This window comes from Cebidichthys violaceus, unplaced genomic scaffold (genome assembly GCF_023349555.1).
Source record: "Cebidichthys violaceus isolate CVI_PGR_0920_01 unplaced genomic scaffold, fCebVio1.0.p SCAF_21, whole genome shotgun sequence".
NCBI lineage: Eukaryota > Metazoa > Chordata > Actinopteri > Perciformes > Stichaeidae > Cebidichthys > Cebidichthys violaceus.
In genome coordinates, this window is record NW_027176384.1 from 12537850 (window position 1) to 12560829 (window position 22980).

The 22980-nt window shown below is 42.2% G+C and overlaps 1 protein-coding gene across 9 annotated transcripts in view; it reads left to right on the top strand.

Moving 5' to 3' along the window:
• dgki (diacylglycerol kinase, iota) overlaps window positions 1-22980 on the top strand; it is a 54797-nt gene that overhangs the window by 9121 nt on the left and 22696 nt on the right. For 6 of the 9 annotated variants that reach the window (XM_068717454.1, XM_068717455.1, XM_068717458.1 and 3 more), the window contains exons 2-10: window positions 15245-15353; window positions 17778-17873; window positions 20493-20567; window positions 20950-21006; window positions 21158-21226; window positions 21323-21391; window positions 21677-21793; window positions 22296-22370; window positions 22605-22700. In XM_068717454.1, coding sequence (XP_068573555.1) covers window positions 15245-15353; window positions 17778-17873; window positions 20493-20567; window positions 20950-21006; window positions 21158-21226; window positions 21323-21391; window positions 21677-21793; window positions 22296-22370; window positions 22605-22700 — 763 coding nt within the window. The remainder of the gene's footprint in view (window positions 1-15244; window positions 15354-17777; window positions 17874-20492; window positions 20568-20949; window positions 21007-21157; window positions 21227-21322; window positions 21392-21676; window positions 21794-22295; window positions 22371-22604; window positions 22701-22980) is intronic. The other 3 variants (XM_068717457.1, XM_068717460.1, XM_068717456.1) reach the window with 2 other exon arrangements.

Consider the following 22980-nt stretch of genomic DNA (forward strand, 5'->3'; position numbering starts at 1 on the left):
AAGCAAAAGTCACAATCATCATCATCACTTTAATGTTGCAGCTGGTAAAGGTGGAGTTCATTTGAATTACTTTACATACTGCTGGGTAGCGTGTGTCAATAAAGTTGTATCTTAACCTCTAATAATACATCATTATTTGTTATCTGATTATGATTTGTATTATTAATCTGAATCAGCCTCTGGTTTTCTGAATTTGCCTCTGAAATGTAATGGAGAAGCAGTATGTTAAGTACTTCAAAATTGTACTTACAGTACTTGAGTAAATATACTACAAGGAGACAGGTGAAGAAGATGGAATGAAAGTACTCTGACTTTACCCTCATACACTGGCGAGTTCTCCTGGTTTGTGTTTGTACTCTCAATGCAGCACCTCCTCTCTCGCCTCCTCTCTCGCCTCCTCTCTCGCCTCCTCTCTCATCTCCTCTCTCATCTCCTCTCTCGCCTCCTCTCTCGTCTCTTCTCTCGCCTCTTCTCTCGCATCCTCTCTTATCTCCTCTCTCGCCTCCTCTCTTATCTCCTCTCTCGCCTCCTCTCTCGCCTCCTCTCTCATCTCCTCTCTCGCCTCCTCTCTCACCTCCTCTCTCGCCTCCTCTCTCATCTCCTCTCTCGCCTCCTCTCTCGCCTCCTCTCTCATCTCCTCTCTCGCCTCCTCTCTCGCCTCCTTTCTCACCTCCAGTAAGTCCATCTGTCTCCTCCGAGCCGATAATGAACCTGTGGAGTCGACCGCTGAGGTGACACCGACTCCATCACCGCAACTCTAACTGTCTCAGCTCGGTTTAGTGACACCATTCACATACATGTGTAGCCAAGGAATACACAGCAGGGATCTGAAGATAAAGGAATTAACAGGAAAGTACACATGAAAAACATGATAGCATGTGTTTTAAATACATTATATATATATTATATATGAAGCTCAGACTTTTCAGATCAGGCGTTTGTGAGGATTTGCTGCATTTGATGACAGTAAATGTAATATAATTGGATTTTGGACTATTGGTTAGACAGTGTGATTTTATATAATCAAGAACATGTTCTGCAGATAAATTGACTACAGTTATCTTGTGTCTCTTTATACAAATACATTAATGTGAGAAACGATGTTCCTTGTGATATCATAAGTTTAATACTCAGTCAAGTGTAAATTAAAAGGATTTATTTCTAATACTTTTGCTGTAAAGAGACAAACGTAGCAACAGTTTTGCAGTACTTTCATCTTACCCCAAGAAAAAGCACCATATTCAAACCTGTAATAGCTTCTTTTAAAACATGACACGCTTCCCTCTTTTTGTATTTTGGGAAAAGTATACACTAGAAATGTATTTTTATAGGTAGAAAAAGACCACCATTTTATTTTCCCACTACGCTTTTGACCTCTGGTCTCTAATTTTTCTTCTCGTTTGGAGCTTTTGAGCCAGATGGATTCCTCGTTTTATTTTTAGATTTTATTATCATCGCTTTATTGGGTATAATCATCTTTTAAATGTATTTCAAAGGCAGAGAGAGAGAGAGAGAGAGATAGAGAGAGAGAGAGAGAGAGAGAGAGAGATCTGTGGCTCTGATGCCAAATGGTTGCGCTGACTAATTTGGTGGAGCTCACAACTGCTCCATCAGCTCCACATCCACAGAGGAGAGATTTGGGTTTAATTTCTCTGGTGAATGTGGACCGGTACCAAACTAGACTGTCTTTCTGTGTCTCACCCAGGTCCTGCACATCTGCACACCTTCCTATTTATAGACCTCTATTAACATAAACACACATTAGCCTGATTGTAGACATGTATGTGCTGCGTGGATTAACTGCAGGGTTTTTTGGAAGTGTCTCTTTGTGTGTGTGTGTGTGTGTGTGTGTGTGTGTGTGTGTGTGTGTGTGTGTGTGTGTGTGTGTGTGTGTGTCTAATGCAGGTAGGATTACTGAGCACTGATCATCTCTCAGCTCTCACAAAGATGAGTCCCCACTCAACCTCAAAGCTGACACACACACACACACATTAAAATGCAACTCTATACTTAAATTATTCTTAGTTTTATTTTTCTTCTCTGCAATTAAGCGTTTATTTTGCTGGTTTTGGGATTTTGTCCTTGACTTCGCCAACACACACACACACACACACACACACATGTACACACTAGCTCGCCCGCCCACACACACACACACACACACACACACACACACACACACACACACACACTGACACACATGCTCACACACAACCTAGCAGACCTCAGCTGCAGAGACACGCTCTAATTAGTGAGACAGCATCTTTATCTCGCTCTCTCTCTCTTTGTGTGTGTGTGTGTGTGTGTGTGTGTGTGTGCGCGCGCACTAATTGCTCAGGTTAGATGAGAGTCATTAGTAAATAATTAATTTTATTAGGCAGCTGTAGAGGTTAGAGAGACGTTACACTTGCGTGGTTTCTCTCACTTTCTCTGTTTGTACTTTTGTCTTTCTTCCTCCCAGTTTGACTTCTTCTTCTCCTTTTTTCTCTGCTTTCTCTCTTTCTTTTCGATCCACTTTTACCCCCCATGCTTCTGTCTTTCTGCTCTTCCTCCGTCCATCTATCTGTTTCTCATTTTCTCTGCTTTTCTTCTCTCTTCTGTGTGCGTCTATTCTAAGCAGTAAAGGTCAGATAGAGATGCACAGCACGGATCTGATGCCTCCCACACATTATGTGCTCTCTCACACACACACACACACACACACACACACGTGCATACACACTGACAGACTGTGTAATTATGTAGGTGTCAGAGGACAATGTGAGAGAGAAGAGAGAGGAGAGGGAAGTATCACTCCTGTGTTCTGGCTGTGGTTCATGACATGTATTAGCTGTTATATGTTGTATAGTTTTACCGTTGCCGTGGCGTACTGCTTCACATTTCTACTCTGTAGTATTTCTACTTTTACTTCAGTAAAAGCTCTGACTGCTTCCTCCACCACTGTATGGATCATAGCTTCGGGTATCGGAGGGTTTTGAGATGTATGAGGAATGAAGTAATTACACCAGAGGAAAGTCTTCCTGACTGAACTCACGCTGGAGCTCCTTTTGGACGAATATATCAGCGATTGTTGAAGTACATCGGCTCCATTCTCGTAAACGCGATAAATTCTACTCATGTATATTCTTCGATGCTCTTTCTTCTCACTAAGACTATTTAAACTACTATTTATACTACTGAAAGTCTCAACAACAGAGTGTACAATCCTTGTTTCTGATGTTTCTAAATTGTCTCTACGATGTGTTTCTTTCTGATTCTGTCACCAGGAACCTGAGCTATAGCTCAAGTCACTGTCTCGAATTTGTGTCTGTTGACACCCATTTGCATGCATTTGTGTCTTTCCATTGACTTTGTGCCTAAAGTTTGCATCAGGTTCAGTCCACGAACACACCTTGTGGACCTGTTTGTGTTTTTAAAAAAAAAAGACTCACCTGAAGTCAGCAAAAGCAAAGAATCCACAGTCCCAACGTTTAAGAAAACGCTTGGCAGGAACAATCAAAATGAATCACAAGTGAGAAATCCAGTCGGTGTTTGAAGAGGTGTGACGTGTTTGCAGTAATCACCTGAAGTGCGTGTGTGTGTGTGTGTGTGTGTGTGTGTGTTGCTGTTATTGACAGCTCATCCAGACAGTGCTCTTTGTTTATTCATGTCTCCCGTGGGGGGCTGGCACTGACAAACTGGAACATTACCTGTCTATTAAAATACCTCTGTGTTGTTGTAGTACAACATGCGGCTCGTTATCCAAGAGTATCAGTTGAGTTTGAGTTCATACGCTGTGTTTCAAAGCCTCGTTTCAACATATTTGTGGGTCTTCTTTGGGGCGTGAATGTTGGTGAAGCTTTATCACCTTTGGAGGCTCTTCCTTTCTTTGTCTTTGCCTTTCACATTACCCCGCTGGCTACTACCGCCTTCATTCTCCTTCTGTGTGTGTGTGTATGTGTGTGTGTGTGTGTGTGTGTGTGTGTGTGTGTGTGTGTGTGTGTGTGTGTGTGTGAGAGAGCATTATGTTGAGTTGACACTCCACCACTATGACTATGTGCATAGTGCAGTTCACAGACAATAAGCAGTTCTCTGGCTCCCGTCCTCTCTTTCTTCTACTTATAGAAACAGAGTGGGTTTTCTAAGTGGGAGTTTTGGAAAAGATACTCTGCTGACTCTGCTATAGAGAGAGAGAGAGAGAGAGAGAGAGAGAGAGAGAGAGAGAGAGAATGGTACTGAAGCAGCAGCGTTGCCTCTGAAATATACAGCGCTTGGATCACGTATTCGGTATTTTGTGTTTATTTGAATAAAATCTAAATAATCTGTAAAACTGAGTCTGACGTTGTTGACCAGATACCAAGAAATCAACCAGTAGGGCTGTTCAATATATATATATATATTATCAATTATTACTGCAGTAAAATAATCAATATTGGTATTTAGACAATACATAATCTGATAAGACTGTCCTGAAAGCGAGTTAAGCCTGAAGATATTTAATACAGATATTTTCAAAAAAGCAAAAAATCTTAATGTAGACATTCAGCTGACAAATGAATGTCAATAAATACTGTTAATATTTATATATTATTAATTGATACTTAAAAATGAGTATCCTGGTGTGTTCAGCCATGTCTTAAGCCAATAGTTTTAAACTTGTATGGCTTGTGACCCCTGACATACATTGGCCAGTTAACTGCACTTTACAAACCATAGCATCATAACCAAAACGTGTGAGTGAGTGAAAAAGAGCAAGAGAAAATAGTAGGTGGATGGAGGGATGAAGATGTGGAGGGGAAAGAGAGAGAGAGAGCAGGAGAGAGTGAACGTGTGAAGGAGAGATGATGATGATGATGAGGAGGAGGAGGAGGAGGAGGAGAGAAGCCAAGGCCTTTGGGCAAAGCCAAGACCGCCTACAGATGCTCTCTCCTTCACTCCCTCTCTCCTTCACTCCCTCACTCCCGTTATTCCTTTTCCTCTCTCTTCATGTGTCCTCTTGTCCTCTCTCTCTCTCTCTCTATTTCACACTCACTCTCTCCTCCTCATCCACCCTCAGAGGAGAAAGAATGTAGGCCAATGGAGATGGGAAGTGAAGGGCAGGCAAACACACACACACACACACACACACACACACACACACACCGTGTCCAGTGAAGGACATTGTGAAACGTGCACATGTGGTCTGTCCTGAGGTCCTTCAGAGACATAATTGTCTTTGTTTTTTTGTCTTGTCATGTCAGAGAAACAGATTGGAATTGACCAGAACTGAGAGATCGGCGGCGACGTGGTCGGTGTACCAACTGAGTCAGAGTCTGTAGTGTGTTCACATGACAAAATAATGTATCCTCAAAGGAGGTCAGGAGTGTACAGCCATGCTATCGCTACATGTGAGACTGTATGTACAGCCGAGGCTGATGGGAATCTCAGGTATTGAGTCGTAAACCAAACAACCAACAAAGTATTTGAGGCCTGAATTTTGACAACAGGGTCGCTCATTTTCTCTTTTTTCGTTTCTCTTTTGTTTTTCTGAGCACCTGAGGTTTGACGACAGGCAGTTTTGAACGTTTATTACTAAATATATGGATTTTTAACGACGTTAAGGTGTCATCAAAGTTGTCTCCCCAACCATCCAGTGGTTGGGGAGACATTTCACCCACGAAAACCAAAAACACAATCTTCATGGTGAGGTAAGAAAGTCAGAGGATAAGCAAAGTCATTAGGATTCATCCTCTGGGGAACATGAATGAGAGAGAGAGAGAGAGAGAGAGAGAGAGAGAGAGAGAGAGAGAGAGATTATAAATAGAGGGAGGAAGGTCAGAGGGAAGGAGTCAGGCTTCCTGTATCCAGCCTCACAACCGGATACACAGACACACATGCACATACACAACACACACACACACACACACACACACACAACAAAAATTCCAGTTTTAACAGTTACATTTATATTAAGAGCTACAAACGTTAACGGTAAGCAGTTATCCTAATAGTTGATTATTATCTGTCGATGAACTCATGAATGTTTTTTATCTCCACATATCTGTTTTCTACTGTCACACTCTGAACTCTACTTATGTGTTCTATTTCAACATCTACTCCCCCTAGAACCTGTTTGCTCTTCTCTGTGTTCATGATTGTGTGTGTGTGTGTGTGTGTGTGTGTGTATGTAGGTGTGTGTGCATATGTGTGTGTGTGTTATTGGTCACATTGCACTTGCATTCACAAGAACAGTGTGTTGTCCAGAAGTGCCTGCATGTTAGCTTTGTGTGTGTGTGTGTGTGTGTGTGTGTGTGTGTGTGTGTGTGTGTGTGTGTGTGTGTGGAGAGTGATCTAATAAGAGTTGATAGTGTACCCGACTGCAGCTGCTCTCACACACCCACTCCCTGTCAGAGACACACAGAGAAGAGAAAAGTAGACCATAATTAAATATATTACACTTATTAAAGTGGAGTGAAAACCCAGCTCGGCTAGAATCAAACTGAAGTTATGTATAGAAATATGACCACAGACTGTAGATATAAAGTAGCACTACTCAATTAATGCATCGATAAAACATTCATTAATAAACCCAAATATCTACGTGTTTAACCCACATACCACATTACTTACACATTTGCAGTAAACATGAATCTGTCTGTGATTTAACGATGTTTGTCGCTGAATTAGTAATCAAGTAACAATGTGACGAATCAAGCAACGACTGTTATTAATTTATTGTTGAAGTTGTCAAAAAAACAACATATTTTTCTCATAAATTCATAAATCTATACACCAGAGCCTGTGCTTGTTTCCCCCAAAGCATGACTTTATATTTCAGAACTTCTTCTTCTGACGTTAGAGCTCCTTATTTCAGGTGAGGCAGAATAATTCCCCCAAAAACTGGTTATTATACGACCAAAAATAATCATGGATGTGAGTGTTGAGGGCGACGTTTTACTCTGAAAGTACTGCACTGGAAGCAGAGAGCAGCCTACGCACATGTCAGGTGGCGGTCAAGACTCGAGGTGTACTCGCACACGTCTGGTGTCCGGGTCACGGCTGGACCACGACCACCTGAAGTCTCTGGTCCTGCGGAATAAAGGTGCCAGTTTTTGGGGGTTTTCGTGGCCCACATGTGCTTCAGGTGTCTAAATTGGTAGATTATTAGTGCGGCTCTGCAGAACGGGAGAACAGCTGGGTGTAAACGTTTCATTTACAGACCCAAAAGAAAACGTCTGCTTTTTAGTGGCTAACACATACGGACACACACAGATAGACACACACACACACACACACAGACAGACGCACACGATCAGAAGGGAGAGGCACTGAACACTGTGTGCAGACAGACAGACAGGCCGACAGGGAGGAAGACAGACAGACACAGAGAGGAATGCTGTATATGCTTCGATAAAAAGTGGGAAGGAAGTCTGAGTGGGGTTGCCTTCACACCCCGCCCACTAACACACACACACACACACACACACACACACACACACACACACACACACACACACATGTATACACACACACACACACGCACATTAACACATTTGGCCGGTCCGAGGCGGGGAGATGAGGGAAATGTTTGTGTGATTATTTGAAGCGTGTGTGTGCAGATAAGAAATTGTTTTCTGCAGATTGGCAATAAATGACCACAGAAGAAGAAGAATAAGCACTGCAATCTGTAGCTCGCTGTAGTAACTGTGTGTGTGTGTGTGTGTGTGTGTGTGTGTGTGTGTGTGTGTGTGTGTGTTTTCTTCCTGCTATTGTGTGCAGTCGCGTTCCTGTTGGTTTTTGTGTGCTTAGGGGTCAGACTGAAGCTGCAGAATGATAGATAGATAGATATAGCTTCTGATTTTCTAAAAAAAACACCAGCACACGTACTGTATGTGTGAAAACCAGGTATCTCCAAATTTGAAGATTTTGAATTCTAAGCTAAAAAATGAACCATTATGGGTATCATTGTGTTGAATTATTACCACTGAGAAGAAGTTAGCTCCGTTAGCTGGAAGGCTTATTAGACGTTAAAACATTTGTTTATAATACAATAATAAGATCTACTTTCACAGCAGCAATAATTCTATCCTCCGCCATTTCACCATTCACATTACAAAATATTCTACCAGGAAGTTGCATGTATTTGATTGGCCAACGCAGAGCATTGCTGCGTGAAGTTGCATTGCACTGTTCACGATGTTATTGTCGCTCTGAATACACACTCACACATGTACACAGGATATACATTCAGACATATTTATTTGTATGAAAAGCGTGTGCAGGTTGTTGTGTGTGTGTGTGTGTGTGTGTGTGTGTGTGTGTGTGTGTGTGTGTGTGTGTGTGTTTCCTGTTATTTAAAAAATGACAGCCGTCGTCATGACATGCTCAAACCCTCCTGAATCCTGCCTCGTAAAGTCTGTGTGAGTTTTGTTGCGAGTGTGTGTTTGCATGTGGCGATCAACCTTTATCCATCACACCCCATTACCTGAGGCACCGAGGGGAGGCCTGTAGACACACACACACACACACACACACACACACACACACACACACACACTCTGGGCATGCTGTGTCACCAGCGGCAACAAACGAGCCTTTCACGCTGACCCACATAGAGAGAGAGAGAGAGAGAGAGAGAGAAGGAGAGAATGAAAGGAGGTAGAGAAATTGGGTTGAGATGGAAAGAAAAGAGGAAGGTTGAAAGGAGAGAGATAAAGAACCCGAAGTGGAGCAAGAAGAAGAATAGAGCGAGCGTTTGTTAGCTCGTGTTGAATGAAGGACTTGATTGTCCTTAACTGTCAACTCTCATGTTCGAGCATCTGTGTGTCCATGTTAAGATTAAGGCTAACATCTGTAACCGTCTGCGCGTGGTCGGCTCGTGTCGGGTTTTGGGAGGTTGTTTCACCTCGTCGTCTACTGAAGTCACTGCCGTCGCCACCTGCTGAGTCATAAGTGAGGAGAGAGGGTCTAAGGAGAGAGGGTCTAAGGAGAGAGGGTGTCGTAGGATTGTAACGCCCTTTGAGGCACATCTGTGGTTCGTGTTTTTGGGTTATATAAATAAGACTGACTTGACTTGACTAAGAGTTTTCCCTTAAGATCGACTCACAAAGAGGAACCACCAACATAAGATGTCATGTCTGATTCTGATGTAACACGGATTTATAGATATATAATCCAGCGATGGAATCACCTTTATTTATGTATTTTATTGCAGCTTGTCATTCTTTAATGTGCACTTAATGAAGCGTCAAACAAACCCGTATACTATGTATACGTCGGCACAGTTGGGTAATCGCAGTCTCGTGGAAACTCTCTTCATTATTTCTGAATGTCTATTAATTTCATCAGCACTTGTATATTATTTTTATTTTTGGTCACGAGGAGACATTTAAATCCTCTGGAACGTATTTTATTTCCCTCTACACTGTCAAGAATTAAATCCTCCATCAGCGTAAAAGCCTAAAAACAAAAAGTCTTCCTGGCCTTTAAATCCCCGTATCATCTCTGTGCTGCACAAACATTCAGCTAAATACCCCTCTTAAAAAAACACACTGATGAATGTGTGTGTGTGTGTGTGTGTGTGTGTGTGTGTGTGTGTGTGTGTAATCATGACCTCATATGCTTGTGTGTCTGCCTTCTCAGGTCGCCTTTGCCAGGTTATCTCTTACGTAATGTTCCAAAAATAGAGTCCCTTCACCTGTAAGGGAAAGGAGACGTAGAGGAGGAGGAGGCAGGAAATAGGAAGCAATATAATAATGGCTGGAGGGGGAAAGAGACTCTTTTATTCCTTTTATTGAACACATGCTGTCAATTTAAAGGGCGAGGTTTTAAACCAACATCGTGGCACTGATCATATGATAAGTTATGATGAGGTAGCCTCCCAAAACACACACTTCTGTACTTCTATAAACATTTCCAGAGAATGTGCCTTCACTTTATAGATATTGATGTTTTTCATTGTAGTGTAGCCCTCAAGTCTAGAAAACGACAATTATTACACACCAAGAATGTTAGACAATATCTATAACACAGTATCAATATCATTCGTCTATAACATGAACTTAATAAACCGTCCTCAAGCCTGATGTGTAACCTGGAGCTGAATCTCGAGCTGAATCGTAACTCTGTATTACCTACACACACATTGTCACACACACACACACACACACACACACACACACACATTGTCACACAGCAGCGTGGGGCTCAGATGTCTGGTGTCAGGTGTCCGGCTGTCCGTCACGTTGACTGGCATAATTACTCGAGTCGTGCTGGAAATATCTGTTTGGTGGATTTAGTCCTTAGCAGCAGGAGTAAGAGAGAGAGAGAGAGAGAGAGAGAGAGAGAGGCTTTGAATATAATAATGATAAATGTGGGAGCAGACGGAGGTGGAGGGAGGAGAAGGAGGGGGAAAAAAGTGCGTTGGTTTCACCGGCTTCTTGGCTACAGGTGAGTGGAGTTCTGCCTGTAACTGTGTCTTTGATAACCGGCGTAACGCGTCACATTCTGTCTTTCTCTGTTCACCAATCGATTCTTGAGACGTCTGGCTGCTGTGGGCTTTTCAAGGCCACTTCTGACTTATCTTGGTGTTAGGTGCAGGTGTTCAGCTTCTTTTGGTGCTGAATCCATTTTTAAACATAGATGTTACTCACCACACACACACAGTACTTCTGGGCTTTTACTCAAACCATAACTGAAGGCATTGTAGGTGACTTTTAGTTCAGCTGAAGCTAACTCTGGTTGAAACAAACAAAGGGTGACTTATTGGACATTTTTCACTTAAGTTGATGTTGTCTGAGGTTGCATTGAGTTAAAATATGATGCGTTCAAGCTCTATTCAGTAAAAATGGGTATTGGCTAAATGTAGTATTTTGGTAAGAAACTTGAGGCGGATCATTGGCGATTAATAATAAATTTGCAAAAAAAACAGGTGTGCAGACCGATCAGTAAAATGTAAAACAATGCATGTGTAGAAGTTTGAATTGCTCAAATTGCTTGTTTTAATAGCGACCATCAGTCCAAAACCCAAAGATATGGAATTTGCAATCACGACTGACTCGGAAAGCTAACAAATATTCACATTTGACAAGTTGGAACACATTTTAAGACGTATTGAAACAATTTTGGATGAAGAAATGAGTTCCTCCTCAGTGCTTTTAACCAAATAAGGAACAATGGTTATGAAAGCCTGAGAAACCACACAGTTCAACTTCTGTTCTCGTGAAAAACCTGCAAACTTTGTATTTCTCATTTTCCCTGAAACAAACATTTTCCTGCGCTGAGAAACTGGTTCAACACTAAACCCACACTGGTGCAGTTGTGTCTCTTTTGTCAACCGACTTCTTCCCACGTATAATCACAACATCCTCTGCTCCACGAGTCAGAAGATGTTCAAATTGATTCCTCCCACTTGCAGCTGCCTTTTTTTTTTCCTTTGTGTGGCCATTACTTTGTGCTCTTACTTTGCCATTAATCATAAGCGGTGCTGCCTGGCTGTGCAGCGAGGCTCTCTGCGTACACAGACACTGGTGAAATCACCGGATAGCACCGGTGTGGGTTTGTTAACACTCCACCTTAATCACCTGAACGCCACACCAACAGCTCCTACTGTAGTAACGGTTCACCCCTCCCTGCATGGCTACCGAGGATCTGTATATAGAAACCAGTTGAGGAATTACACAGATTACATCATCCTCAGTGTGTAGGCTGTTAAATGAAGACTGTGTGTGTGTGTGTGTGTGTGTGTGTGTGTGTGTGTGTGTGTGTGTGTGTGTGTGTGTGTGTCCGCGTACACACAGTCAACCCACATGGGGTGACGAGGCTTCTGTCGAAGTAAACTGCATTTACAGTTTTGCTGTTAAAGTTTCTGAAACACACACACACACACACACCCACATACACACCACACACTCGCACACACACACACACACACACACACACACACACAGACGATTCTCCACCAATATAATTACTGGATGAGCTGCCGATGCTCCCGCTGTGCCGTCGCATGGCAACGCCGACAACCCACCTCTGCTTGAGGAGAGAAAGGAGGAAGAGGAGGAGGAGGAGGAGGAAGAGGAGGAGGAAAATAAAGAGAGGAGACGAGAGGGATGGATGGATAGGTGGATGGATGGATGGGAGAAGAAGAGCAGAGGAGGAGCAAAAATGGAAAAAAAAAGAGGGAGATTAGAGGGGGTGGAGGTGAGGGGAGGGGATGTTGAAGAGAAAAAAAGAGACGTGGAGGAAGAGGAGGATAGAAGAAGAGAATGGAGGAGGGGGAGGAAGAGGAGGATAGAAGAAGAGAATGGAGGAAGAGGAGGAAGAGGAGGAAGAGGAGGAGTAGGAGGAGGGTAATTAGTTCCAGAGACAGTGATGTTGGGAAAGGAACAGATAAAAAGAGAGAGAGAGAGACAGAGAGGAGAGAGACAGTGAGAGAGAGAGAGACAGAGAGAGAGAGAGACAGTGAGAGAGAGAGAGACAGAGAGAGAGAGAGAGAGACAGAGAGAGAGAGAGACAGTGAGAGAGAGAGAGAGAGAGAGAGAGAGAGAGAGAATAGGAGGTGTTAGATCTCCACTATTCACGGTTCAGTTTAATCTCTTCACTGAGTGTCTGCTCCTCTCTCCGTACCTGAAGAGCTTTAAGTGTCACATGAGCTGAGGAGGCACCATTCATTTCAACATCTGTAAACATCTGTTACTTCTGGTCGTACAGATGATTATCTGTCTGTTATTTTCACTGTGTTTGACTTTAATTACTTTAATCTTGTCGAGTCTTGAGGCCCCACTTTCATTGGAAACGTTTGGCGTTTGTTCCCCAAACACAACAGAAAGAGAACGAGAGAAATAACCGCTCATAATATCAACTCATGAAACTGGGTTTTTACCTCATAATTTCCCATAAGCATCACAGTATCTCTGCATCTTTCTGCGTCTCATTTCTCATTCGTTCCTCTTTCTCTGCTTCTGATAACTCACACTTTCCTCTCGTCTGTTCATGTTAACATCCAGAGTGAAACAGGCCGTCTTTGAGTGATTGTTTTCCTTCAAATGGACAAGTTGTTTCCTAAGAAGTGAAAAAGAAACAGCATTCATTAATCGTGGATGAAGTGGTGTGACTGGTCTATCTAAATGCTTTTAAACGACGTTTAATTTTAGATTGCCTCTGAGTTATTTCAGTAGATCTGTCTCTAAAAGAGTGCCGTACAGTTCAGCGTCAGAGTGTGTGTTTATGTTTGTATGTTAACACAGAACACAGAACAGCTTCACACTGCAGATTCTATTTTTTTGTGTTTAGATTTTAGCCTTAATGCGTGTGATCCTGTCTGCTTTTAGTAGATTAGGACTCACTCAAATATAGTGTTGCCCTGTGACCCCTGAATCAGAGTGTGTGTGTGTGTGTGTGTGTGTGTGTGTGTGTGTGTGTGTGTGTGTGTGTTTGCATATTTTAAGTGTGTGTTCCCATTTACCTTATTTTGTGATGAGTACATTGATGCTGCTGGGTCTTTTATTTCTTCGAAGTTCTGACTTTCTCTTTCTTGTTGGCAAAAAAAAACCACACTCAGGTACACACACACACACACACACACACACACACACACAGCCTTTTCATTCATATCTGATCAACCGTGATCAGTTCATAATAATCCTCAGCGTTCAAAACTTCGTATACACACCGTGGTGGAATGTAACTAAGTACATTTACCCAAGTACTGTTCAGTATTTAGATTTGAACTACCCCAAAGTTTATACAGCGTTTCAAATTGGCTCCACCTCAGCAGGCTATAACATTAAAATGCTGTTAACATGGGAATGCATCAATAATTGTCATCCATTAGTATAATGATGTTACAGTGACGGGGTCTTTTAGTTAAGTGAAATGTCAAACGTTGGCATTTTACTTCAGTATTCCTGTAGTGTACTTTTACTCAATGATCTGAATACTTCTTCCACCTCTTCATGTTGACATCCTCAAAAATATACATTCATCAGAATGAATTAATGACGTTTATAAGTGTGTGTGTGTGTGTGTGTGTGTGTGTGTGTGTGTGTGATCCTTGTTATCTGTTGCATATGTCCAGTCACCATACGTCCTTGTATTTGTGCGTATGTCACCCACGCATTACTATTTTTATCTCAAGAGTCGTGAGGGCGAGTACATGCGTGTGTGTGTGTGTGTGTGTGTGTGTGTGTGTGTGTGTGTGTGTCTGTGTGTGCGGGGGGGGGGGGGGGGGGGTCATCAGGTTACAGTGTGTGTAAGTGGACTCCTCTTTGTCCTGGTGGATAATTTTAGACAGACGGCCACTGAAACTTTCAACAGGGAGGTCAGATGCTCCTGTGCAACCTTTTCCACTGACAGACACACACACACACACACACACACACACACACACATCCCTTCATTCCCATAATAACCTATTTACAATAGAAGTTGTGGCTCCGACTTCAGGAATTCCTTCTTTGCTTTATTGTACAAACAGAAAAAGTTTCCATAATACAAAAACATGAATAGTTTTTAAAAAGGGACTTTTATCAGAACCCGCCAAATTGTTTAGTTTTTTCTCGGAAAGTGAGGTTTCAGTTTTCACCTGCATGTGCTTACATGTACAACAATGTGGGTTCAAACACTGCATGAAAAGACAGATGTCCCAATGTCTCGCAATATTTGTACCTACACAAACATTTCAATAGGCCACCAAATGCATACGTTTCAAAGCTGTATATTCATGGAGGTGAGTTCATGGTAAAAAATAAACGCAATTATGAAAGTATGTGAAGTAAAAATGGTCTTTTGCTGCTTTAGTGAACACTCAATGGTTCCTGATAGATACTGGACAGCAACATGAATAAGTACAGAGACGGCGATATGTTGGGGACACGGGGACGAACGAGGCGGTGAGGAATAGATAAACATCCAGATGACAGAAAGTGGGAGGAGGAAGTGGAACGGGGCGAGAGTCTGAGCCTGAAACATGGAGAGTAAGAGAGATGACTGCTGACTCATCCTCTGACAGAACAGATCTGTCTCTGTCACCCCAAAGTGCTGCTGGCAGTCTCTCCTCCAAGCTGTTCCCACTTCTCCTCCACCAAATATCTCCAGCCGAACCCGCTGAAATGTGGTCTCATACCATGAATAATGAATGTGCATACTGAATTATAGTGAAATCCAGTTCCCTCTGTGGTGAGAGAGAGAGATCTGTGTCGTACACACGGATGACAGTGCGTCTCTTTACAGGCTCTTTTGTTTTTGGTTGCTGATGAAGTTTGTTTTTTTTTCTTCCTATTTTTAGGAAAGCGATCTCCCGTTCAGGCCTCCAGCACCTCGGTCCACCTCAACCCTCCCTGCCTCCGGCATCCAACGGGCCCAACAAGGAGCTACGTACCTGCGTGGACTGGACGGTCAGACACACACACACACACACACACACACACACACACACACACACACTCATTTCTTTGTTCTCTGCTTCTTGTTCATGTGTCTTTATTGCATATGTCTTGTTCAATGTTACACACGCAGACTTGGTTGTGTAATTCACATCATGCATAAACATCAATGTTCCAACACTGGACAGAAAGGACATTTATCTCCGTCTCCGCTGTCCTTATTCTGTCTGGCTGAGTCACTGAATGACATTCGGATTTTCATGCCAACAGATTTGTCAACAGACTGGTTTCAACAGCCGTATGTTCCCGTGGAAATGAAAGCAGCAATTTTCTTTTGGGTTTTTTGATCGTTACCAGGAAATGTCTTGAGCGTGGGAGAAAGAAAAGTTTTTATGGGATGTGACTTTTTTTTGGGGGGGGGGGTTTATTTTGCATTTGAATTTAATGGATTTTGTTTCACGGGAAAGCACTCGGAACAGACGTCATGAAATAACGCCGCTGATTCGGGAGAAATGGTCAAAAAGTGCAGCACAGCGTCTTCATTTCCTTTTAGAGCAATGTGATTAAACATTTGTAAAAAAAAAAGACGTGCAAAAATGAATTCCAAAACTCAAGCGACTTGTGTTTTTGTGATGATAAAATGAATCCCACGTCATTCACAAGAGTGTGCAATTCTGTAAAAGCACCACATTTCTGCAGCAAAGAGTCAAATCAAGCGAGAAGTTTTATATTTTCTATCATCTGTGACTCTAAAAGTGTTGATGTCAGGCCAATCTTACTTCCCTTCAAATCTCCCAAAGTGCCCACAATGAACTAGACCATCTCCACTACAAACAACATGCTAGTAATAACGATAAATCATTTCTTTGAATGAGTTCTGTAAATAACTTTCAGTCGTTTTGCTCTGCAGCTACCACAAAAAACAGTCTGAGATCCTGTTAGAGCTGATTTTAAATATAGTCTGTGCAGAAATAACCAATTACTTTGTTTGCAATGGGCTCAACGGAAGCAGGACAAAGCTTCTATTTATATCTGATTCAGACTGCGACAGAGGGAGGTTTGTACTCAGAAACATCAATGAAGGAGCATCTTTAATTCAGAGCACAAGAAAGAAAACCAACAACAGCCTCCAAAATACTTCAAACTCACAAAAACATCTCAAAGTGTTTAATGGAGTGTCTCACGTCTGTTGGTTATACTGTGCAGTCAGACACCGAGGGAATCGTGCATCAATAATGAATATTAAATAAAACCTGCTGTATTATTAATCGGGAGGTGTAAGTAGACAAACCCTCTGAGATTCCCCTCTGGCTCCGTCTGCAGGGACACTTCCACCACGTCATCGCTGGCCTTTAGCTCTCCGCACGACACACACACACACACACACACACACACACACACACTTTAATATAATCATTGTACCTCATCACTCATTCATTTACATTCAGGGGTTTGATTTACTGCGGCTTCATGGTCCCCTTAATGAGTTTTTTTTTACACAGATTTTATTTTTTGTGTTCCTGCTGTTTGTGGTATGGCAAGATATTGGAGGAGGAAATGGAAACGATTACAAATGGCCACTGAATGGGATTTGCTGTACTGTGGCAGAGGCAATTATGACTGCGGTTTACCAATCAGAGAGAAGTGAGAGACAGACAGAGCGAGAGATTAGAAAGAGATCAGGCAGCTCTGGCTCCTCTCTTCTCATCACAGTCGGTCTCTAACCAGCAACATTTACAGCCATCGCTATATGAGGGTTACATGCAACACATGTGTTTACTCTACTTTCTACAGGAAAAACCTCTTTAACACACAGAAACACAACTCAATGCAAAATGAAAGTATGACTTTTATCACCTTTTTGTTGCTTTTTCTTGTATGTTGAAGAAGCACCAAACAGATGAACCATATTTACAGATATTGCTCAAACTTTTGACCAACTTGTTGAGCAGACAGCCTCATTTTGCTCTTATTGGCTGAACCTTTATTGTCATAGAGTTTTAACTCTTGCAGAAAGAGTGGGTCAGACATTTTGACTCCACCACTAAAACACAAACACCTCCTGAAAGCTGCAAACTGAACCGCGTGACATCCTCTTACTAACGAACACATACATGCAGTCAAGCACACCTACATGTTTGTATGCACAGAGGTGTGTTTGCACATGAATCACCAGCTCCTGTGGTGGGTTTCAATCAGCGCACTGAATTTACATGCACTGTGAAATTACCCGCCTCCTCAGCAGCGCCAATTATGTGCTTGACACACTTGTTGACCGCGTTCGCTGCCGAGTGTTTATGTGCATATGGTTGCAGTTTAATGTGAGTGAGCGACGCAAAGGATAATGTGAGTTATTATATCATTACTTCCTCTCTCTCTCTCTCTCTCTCTCTCTCTCTCTCTCTCTCTCTCGTCCCTTTCTCTGTCGACCTGCAGGAGAACGCACTGAACGGGGATCACGTGTGGATGGAGACGAGTTGTTCAGGAGAGCTCTGTTATCTCGGAGAGGACACCTGCCTACTAAAGGCCGCAGTGAGTAGTGTGCACACTGACCGCTCCTGTGTGTGTGTGTGTGTGTGTGTGTGTGTGTGTGTGTGTGTGTGTGACACTGCAGCTCCCTTTCTGCAGTTATTGAATTATTTACATTTCTGAATCCTATGGTTTCCTTGTGGTCCGGTAGCACTTGTTCTGAGGCCTGGTACTGGTATGTGGTCCAAAGGGTTGGGAACAGGCGGCAACCTCTTGTTCTGAAAAGTGAAGCCAATGCAGAAGTGCCTTTAAAGCTGCATTCTCTCTAGTGTCCACCAGGGGGCGACTCCTCTGGTTGTATAGAAGTCTAGTCTAAAATGACTCTACTTCTCTCTTGATTTATTCCCTCAGTAAACATTGTAAACATGAGTTTATGGTCTCAATCTCTAGTTTACAGTCTTCTTCAATACAGCATGATGTTCATTTAGTACATTATGCTCCATTTAGAGTCAAACTCCAATTAATCAATTTCTTTGAATATCAGGTTTATCAAAGCAGGCATCACTTGAATTCCTTCATTAAAAGAGAATCAATGACTTTTAGAAGCAGCAGCAGGTAAAGCTTCATGTCTTCAGCTTTTAAAAGCTTTGTCATTCTCAAATAAATAAGAATACACTGAACTACAATTTCTAAAATTTGACTTTTCTAAAATCTACACGCTAGTAACTCATTCAAAGTTTGATATATTTTGGATTAGTTCATGCACAGAGCAGGTGGTCCAGCGCTCTTGTTTGTTTCTATTCTCAAAGTCTCGTAATTTGGAGTTATTCTAAACAGGACGCCACACTCCCCCTCAGGTGATGCATGTCTTCAAAGCCGCGGGATAAAAGTGAACTTTCACATTAACCGTGCAGAGCGGTGAAGAAAGGCTCTAAATTACAGGTATTATGGGCCCTCTCTGAATCCACACACCTCTAACGAGAACAGCAGCACTTGGAATTGCAGAGCTGAGAAACAACCTGCAACACTGACAATCACGTAATGACATAGTATCTGGTCATTTTCACTGATGGCATGTAATTACAGTGCTGCGAGAGTACAAGAATACGGGGAGATCGCTGCCAGCGAAGCGGAGCCACAGCGAAAAAATATATTCAACATAATCTCTCCCTGTCATATGTTTAATTAGATAAATATTCCATCAGCGAGTTCGTGCGTTCAGCTAGCTAAAAGGACGACGTGACCTCGGTGGAGATTGCTTTGACAAGTCATGGCTGACGGGAACGAGCGCATTCCTACCTGCGCTCGTCTAGATATGATTTAGTCTTCTTAATCGAGGAAAACCTGGCAGTCTGAAGGAGGCTGCGGAGGCTTTAAACTCAGCGCGGAACGTCATGTGAGATTCCTTTTACTCGAATTGCTGACGTTAATTCCTTTTCATCCACTCTCTGCTAAAAACAATCTTTTAAAGTCGTGATTGTAAGATTACGTGCACCGAAGATTTCTATCAAGTTCCTCCGTTGACGCGTTCGCAATTTTCCTCGCCAAAGACCCGTCGTTCTCCCGACATGTTGTCAGTCAGAGCATCTTGAAAAAGAACATCCTGCTTCCTTAACGTGATGTACTTCTCGTTGAAAGAGGGGTTTTTTTTTTCTCGTAGTGGGACTTTTGCACTGTGAGAACATTCAGAACTGCTAACCCATCATATATGAGAGTGTAAGGCTGTTTTTTTTTGTTTTTTTTATGTGAGAGTAGCACTGTGCCATTAAGTGTTGCTCACTGTGACAGCTCAGAGTGAACCCATTGACTAGAGTTGACACCACTCCATTATCACCCATTGTGAGTAGTTTGTGTGTTGTAAGAGCAAAGGCAGCAGGCCAATACTATTCATTGAAGGTAAACAGCACTTTGGCATCCTGAATGTTTGCCTATTATCTTTCATTGTGATAAATATAAGTGGTTTTCTCTGAGCCATCTTTCCCCGGCATGATTTATGTTTTCGTGAGCTATGTTTACGTGAAAATAGTATGTTTCTGTTCATAATTAAAGCAATACTTTAACATTTTCAAGTAAAATGCCATGTTTAACTCTTAGACGAGAAGATCAATACGTCTCTTATTATCTGTCCGCAAAATATGAAGCTACAGCGAGCACTTGCTTAGCTTAGCTTAGCATAAAGACTGGAAGATATAACTGGTAAAATAGGGAGCTTTAGTGTGACGGGAGGTGGATTCAGTTTCGTTTAGAGTCAGCAGCGCTAGCTGCTCCCCCCCGTTTCCAGTCTTTATGCTAAGCTAAGCTAACTGTCTCGGGGCTGTAGCTTCATATTTAAGGGACAGATCTCATCAAACTCTTGGCGTGAAAAAGATTGAACATATAAATAAATTTGTACATATTAATGATTACACATTTTTTGGGATCAGTCTATTGCTGTGTGTGGCTTTAACAATTTTATTTTCATCATATTTTGAGTCATCACAGGTGTAGAAATACACGTCAAGGTGTAATCGTACCTTTAATGCTGTTAAACCTGAATGAGAAGAGAAGTGACACGTTTGGTGTGTGCTTGTATCGGTGTGTAACAGCGTACACACATCATCAGTGTGTGTCTGTTGTTGTTGTTGTTGTTGTTGTTGTGTATCTCACCGCCCTCTGTACTGTGTGTCTGTTTTCTCCTTTAAGAAGTCAGCCCCCAGGAGGAAATGTGCTGCCTGTAAGATCGTTGTTCACTCTGGCTGCATAGAGCAACTAGAAAAGGTATGACACACACACACACACACACACACACACACACACACACACACACACACACACACACACACACACACACACACACAGTTAATCTTACATTTAATGCAGACTTGACACACTATCATTGAAAGGAGTTTAATTTCTAACACATGTTTGTGAGAGAGTGTAGAAGCTTAAAATGAGTGCAGGCAGCTTACATAGGACAGATGCATGTTGGGTAACTTGCACAATAATGTCGTATGCTGTTGTAGTTCTTCAAAGTGATCTTGTCATGTTGACCAATTATTACTTTTTAGCACTCAAATCGAAACAGACTTTACAGGTAACAAATTCATCACTCATCTAAAATGAAGCTTATTTGGTATTTTGTGTCTCTATCTCTTTCTAGATTAACTTCCGATGTAAGCCAACCTACAGAGAGGGAGGATCCCGCTGCATGCGAGATGTAAGTGTGTGTGTGTGTGTGTGTGTGTGTGTGTGTGTTTAAATAGGTTTGAGACTTAATACATGTGAGAGAAGAAGATTTTGTACGTATCCTGTTTACACTCTGGGTGATGAGGAAACAGGATTATAACTAGCATTTCTCCCTCTGACAGCAGAACATACTGAGACATCACTGGGTTCACAGAAGAAGACAGGAGGGGAAATGTAGACAGTGTGGAAAGGTAAGCGCACACACACACACACACACACACACACACGTCAATAGTTAATATTGTTCATACAGACTTACTTCGTTGTATTTCTGTCGGTTTCTGCAGAGTTTTCAACAGAAGTTCTTCCACAGTAAAGAAATAATCGCCATCAGTTGTTCCTGGTGTAAACAGGCAGTAAGTAATTCATCCTCTGTGATAATGAACCACTGTAGATCAAAGAAAGATTTACCCGAATGTTGTATATTATTCTGGTGTACGCTGTTATAGTAGATGCTATATCACTTTTATGTTTTTATTATTATAATTATTATTATTATAGGGTTATAATAGTTATTATATTCTCTTATTTTAGGGTGAAATGACCCTTTAAGAGGCGGAGTTTCAAAAAGATGTGGCTCATTTCTAAACGTTATCTTTGATATAAAGGATAAATAACAACGAGGAGTGTTTCTGTTGCAGTTCCACAATAAGGTGACGTGTTTCATGCTGCACCAGATTGAGGAGCCATGTTCACTGGGGGCCCACGCTGGAGTCATAGTACCACCCTCCTGGATCATCAAAGTCAGGAAACCACAGGTGCACACACACACTCACACACACTCACACACACTCCCATTGCAGACGCCCCTCACCTGTCAGTCCGCTGGTTGATAAAGTTCACTAACTTGTCATCTTGTGACAGTAATGAGAAACAACTTTGTTGCATCTAAATTTAAAACTCTAAAAGAAGGCGTGTGTCAAAAACTGTGAGTGAGTGTGTGTGTGTGTGTGTGTGTGTGTGTGTGTGAGAAAAGAGTGTGTGATTTTGGCTATGATGTGATATGAGCTGACACATGTCTGATCTGTCAGAGGGAACTCTGGGTTTGTGTCTCACACTCACACACACACACACACACACACACACACACACACACACACACACACACACACACACAACCCTCAGTCACATCACATCCTTCATTTTAATTACCATCATAAGGGACACGGTGGCAGTGAACTAACCATTGAACTCTGTGTGTGTGTGTGTGTGTGTGTGTGTGTGTGTGTGTGTGTGTGTGTGTGTGTGTGTTTACCCCAGAGCTCACTTAAGAACTCTGCCAGGAGAAAAAAGCGGACGTCATTTAAACGAAGGACAAGCAAGAAGGGACTGGATGTAAGTAACACTATGGGACTGAATGTTAGTGTTTTTAGTGTGTATACCGGGTTCAGGTTTATATGTTCCTCTCACCTGAGCAGATTAACACGTTCTACTTACCTCCTCAACATGTAAATCAGCTAATCGATTAGTCGACTAATCGTTTCATCATTATCTTTCACATACGTTATTTGTTTTCCCACCTTTTGCACGTCTCTCTCTGTAACTTTCTCTGTCTCTTTCTGTCTTCAGGAGTCTAAATGGCGTCCGTTCATGTTGAAGCCTCTTCCTTCACCTCTCATGAAGCCCATCTTGGTTTTTGTCAATCCCAAGAGTGGAGGCAACCAGGTCAGCAAACTCTGAAACGTTTTATTTTGTATCTGTTTGAGACCCCGTCAAGCTCTGAACTGGATAAGCATCGGTGAGGATTTATGAAGATACTGGTATCATATAGAAACTAGAAGTTCCTTGACCCGGAAATCGTTCCTCCTCCGCCATCATGGAGGATCTTCCAAAACTTTTAAATGCACCTCGAGGAGAGAGGAGGCTTGTGGAGGAGCTTAGAGCGAGGGAATACTGGAGTATCCTTTGCGAAACATATAAAAGAGACGTCATACGCAGCTGGAAT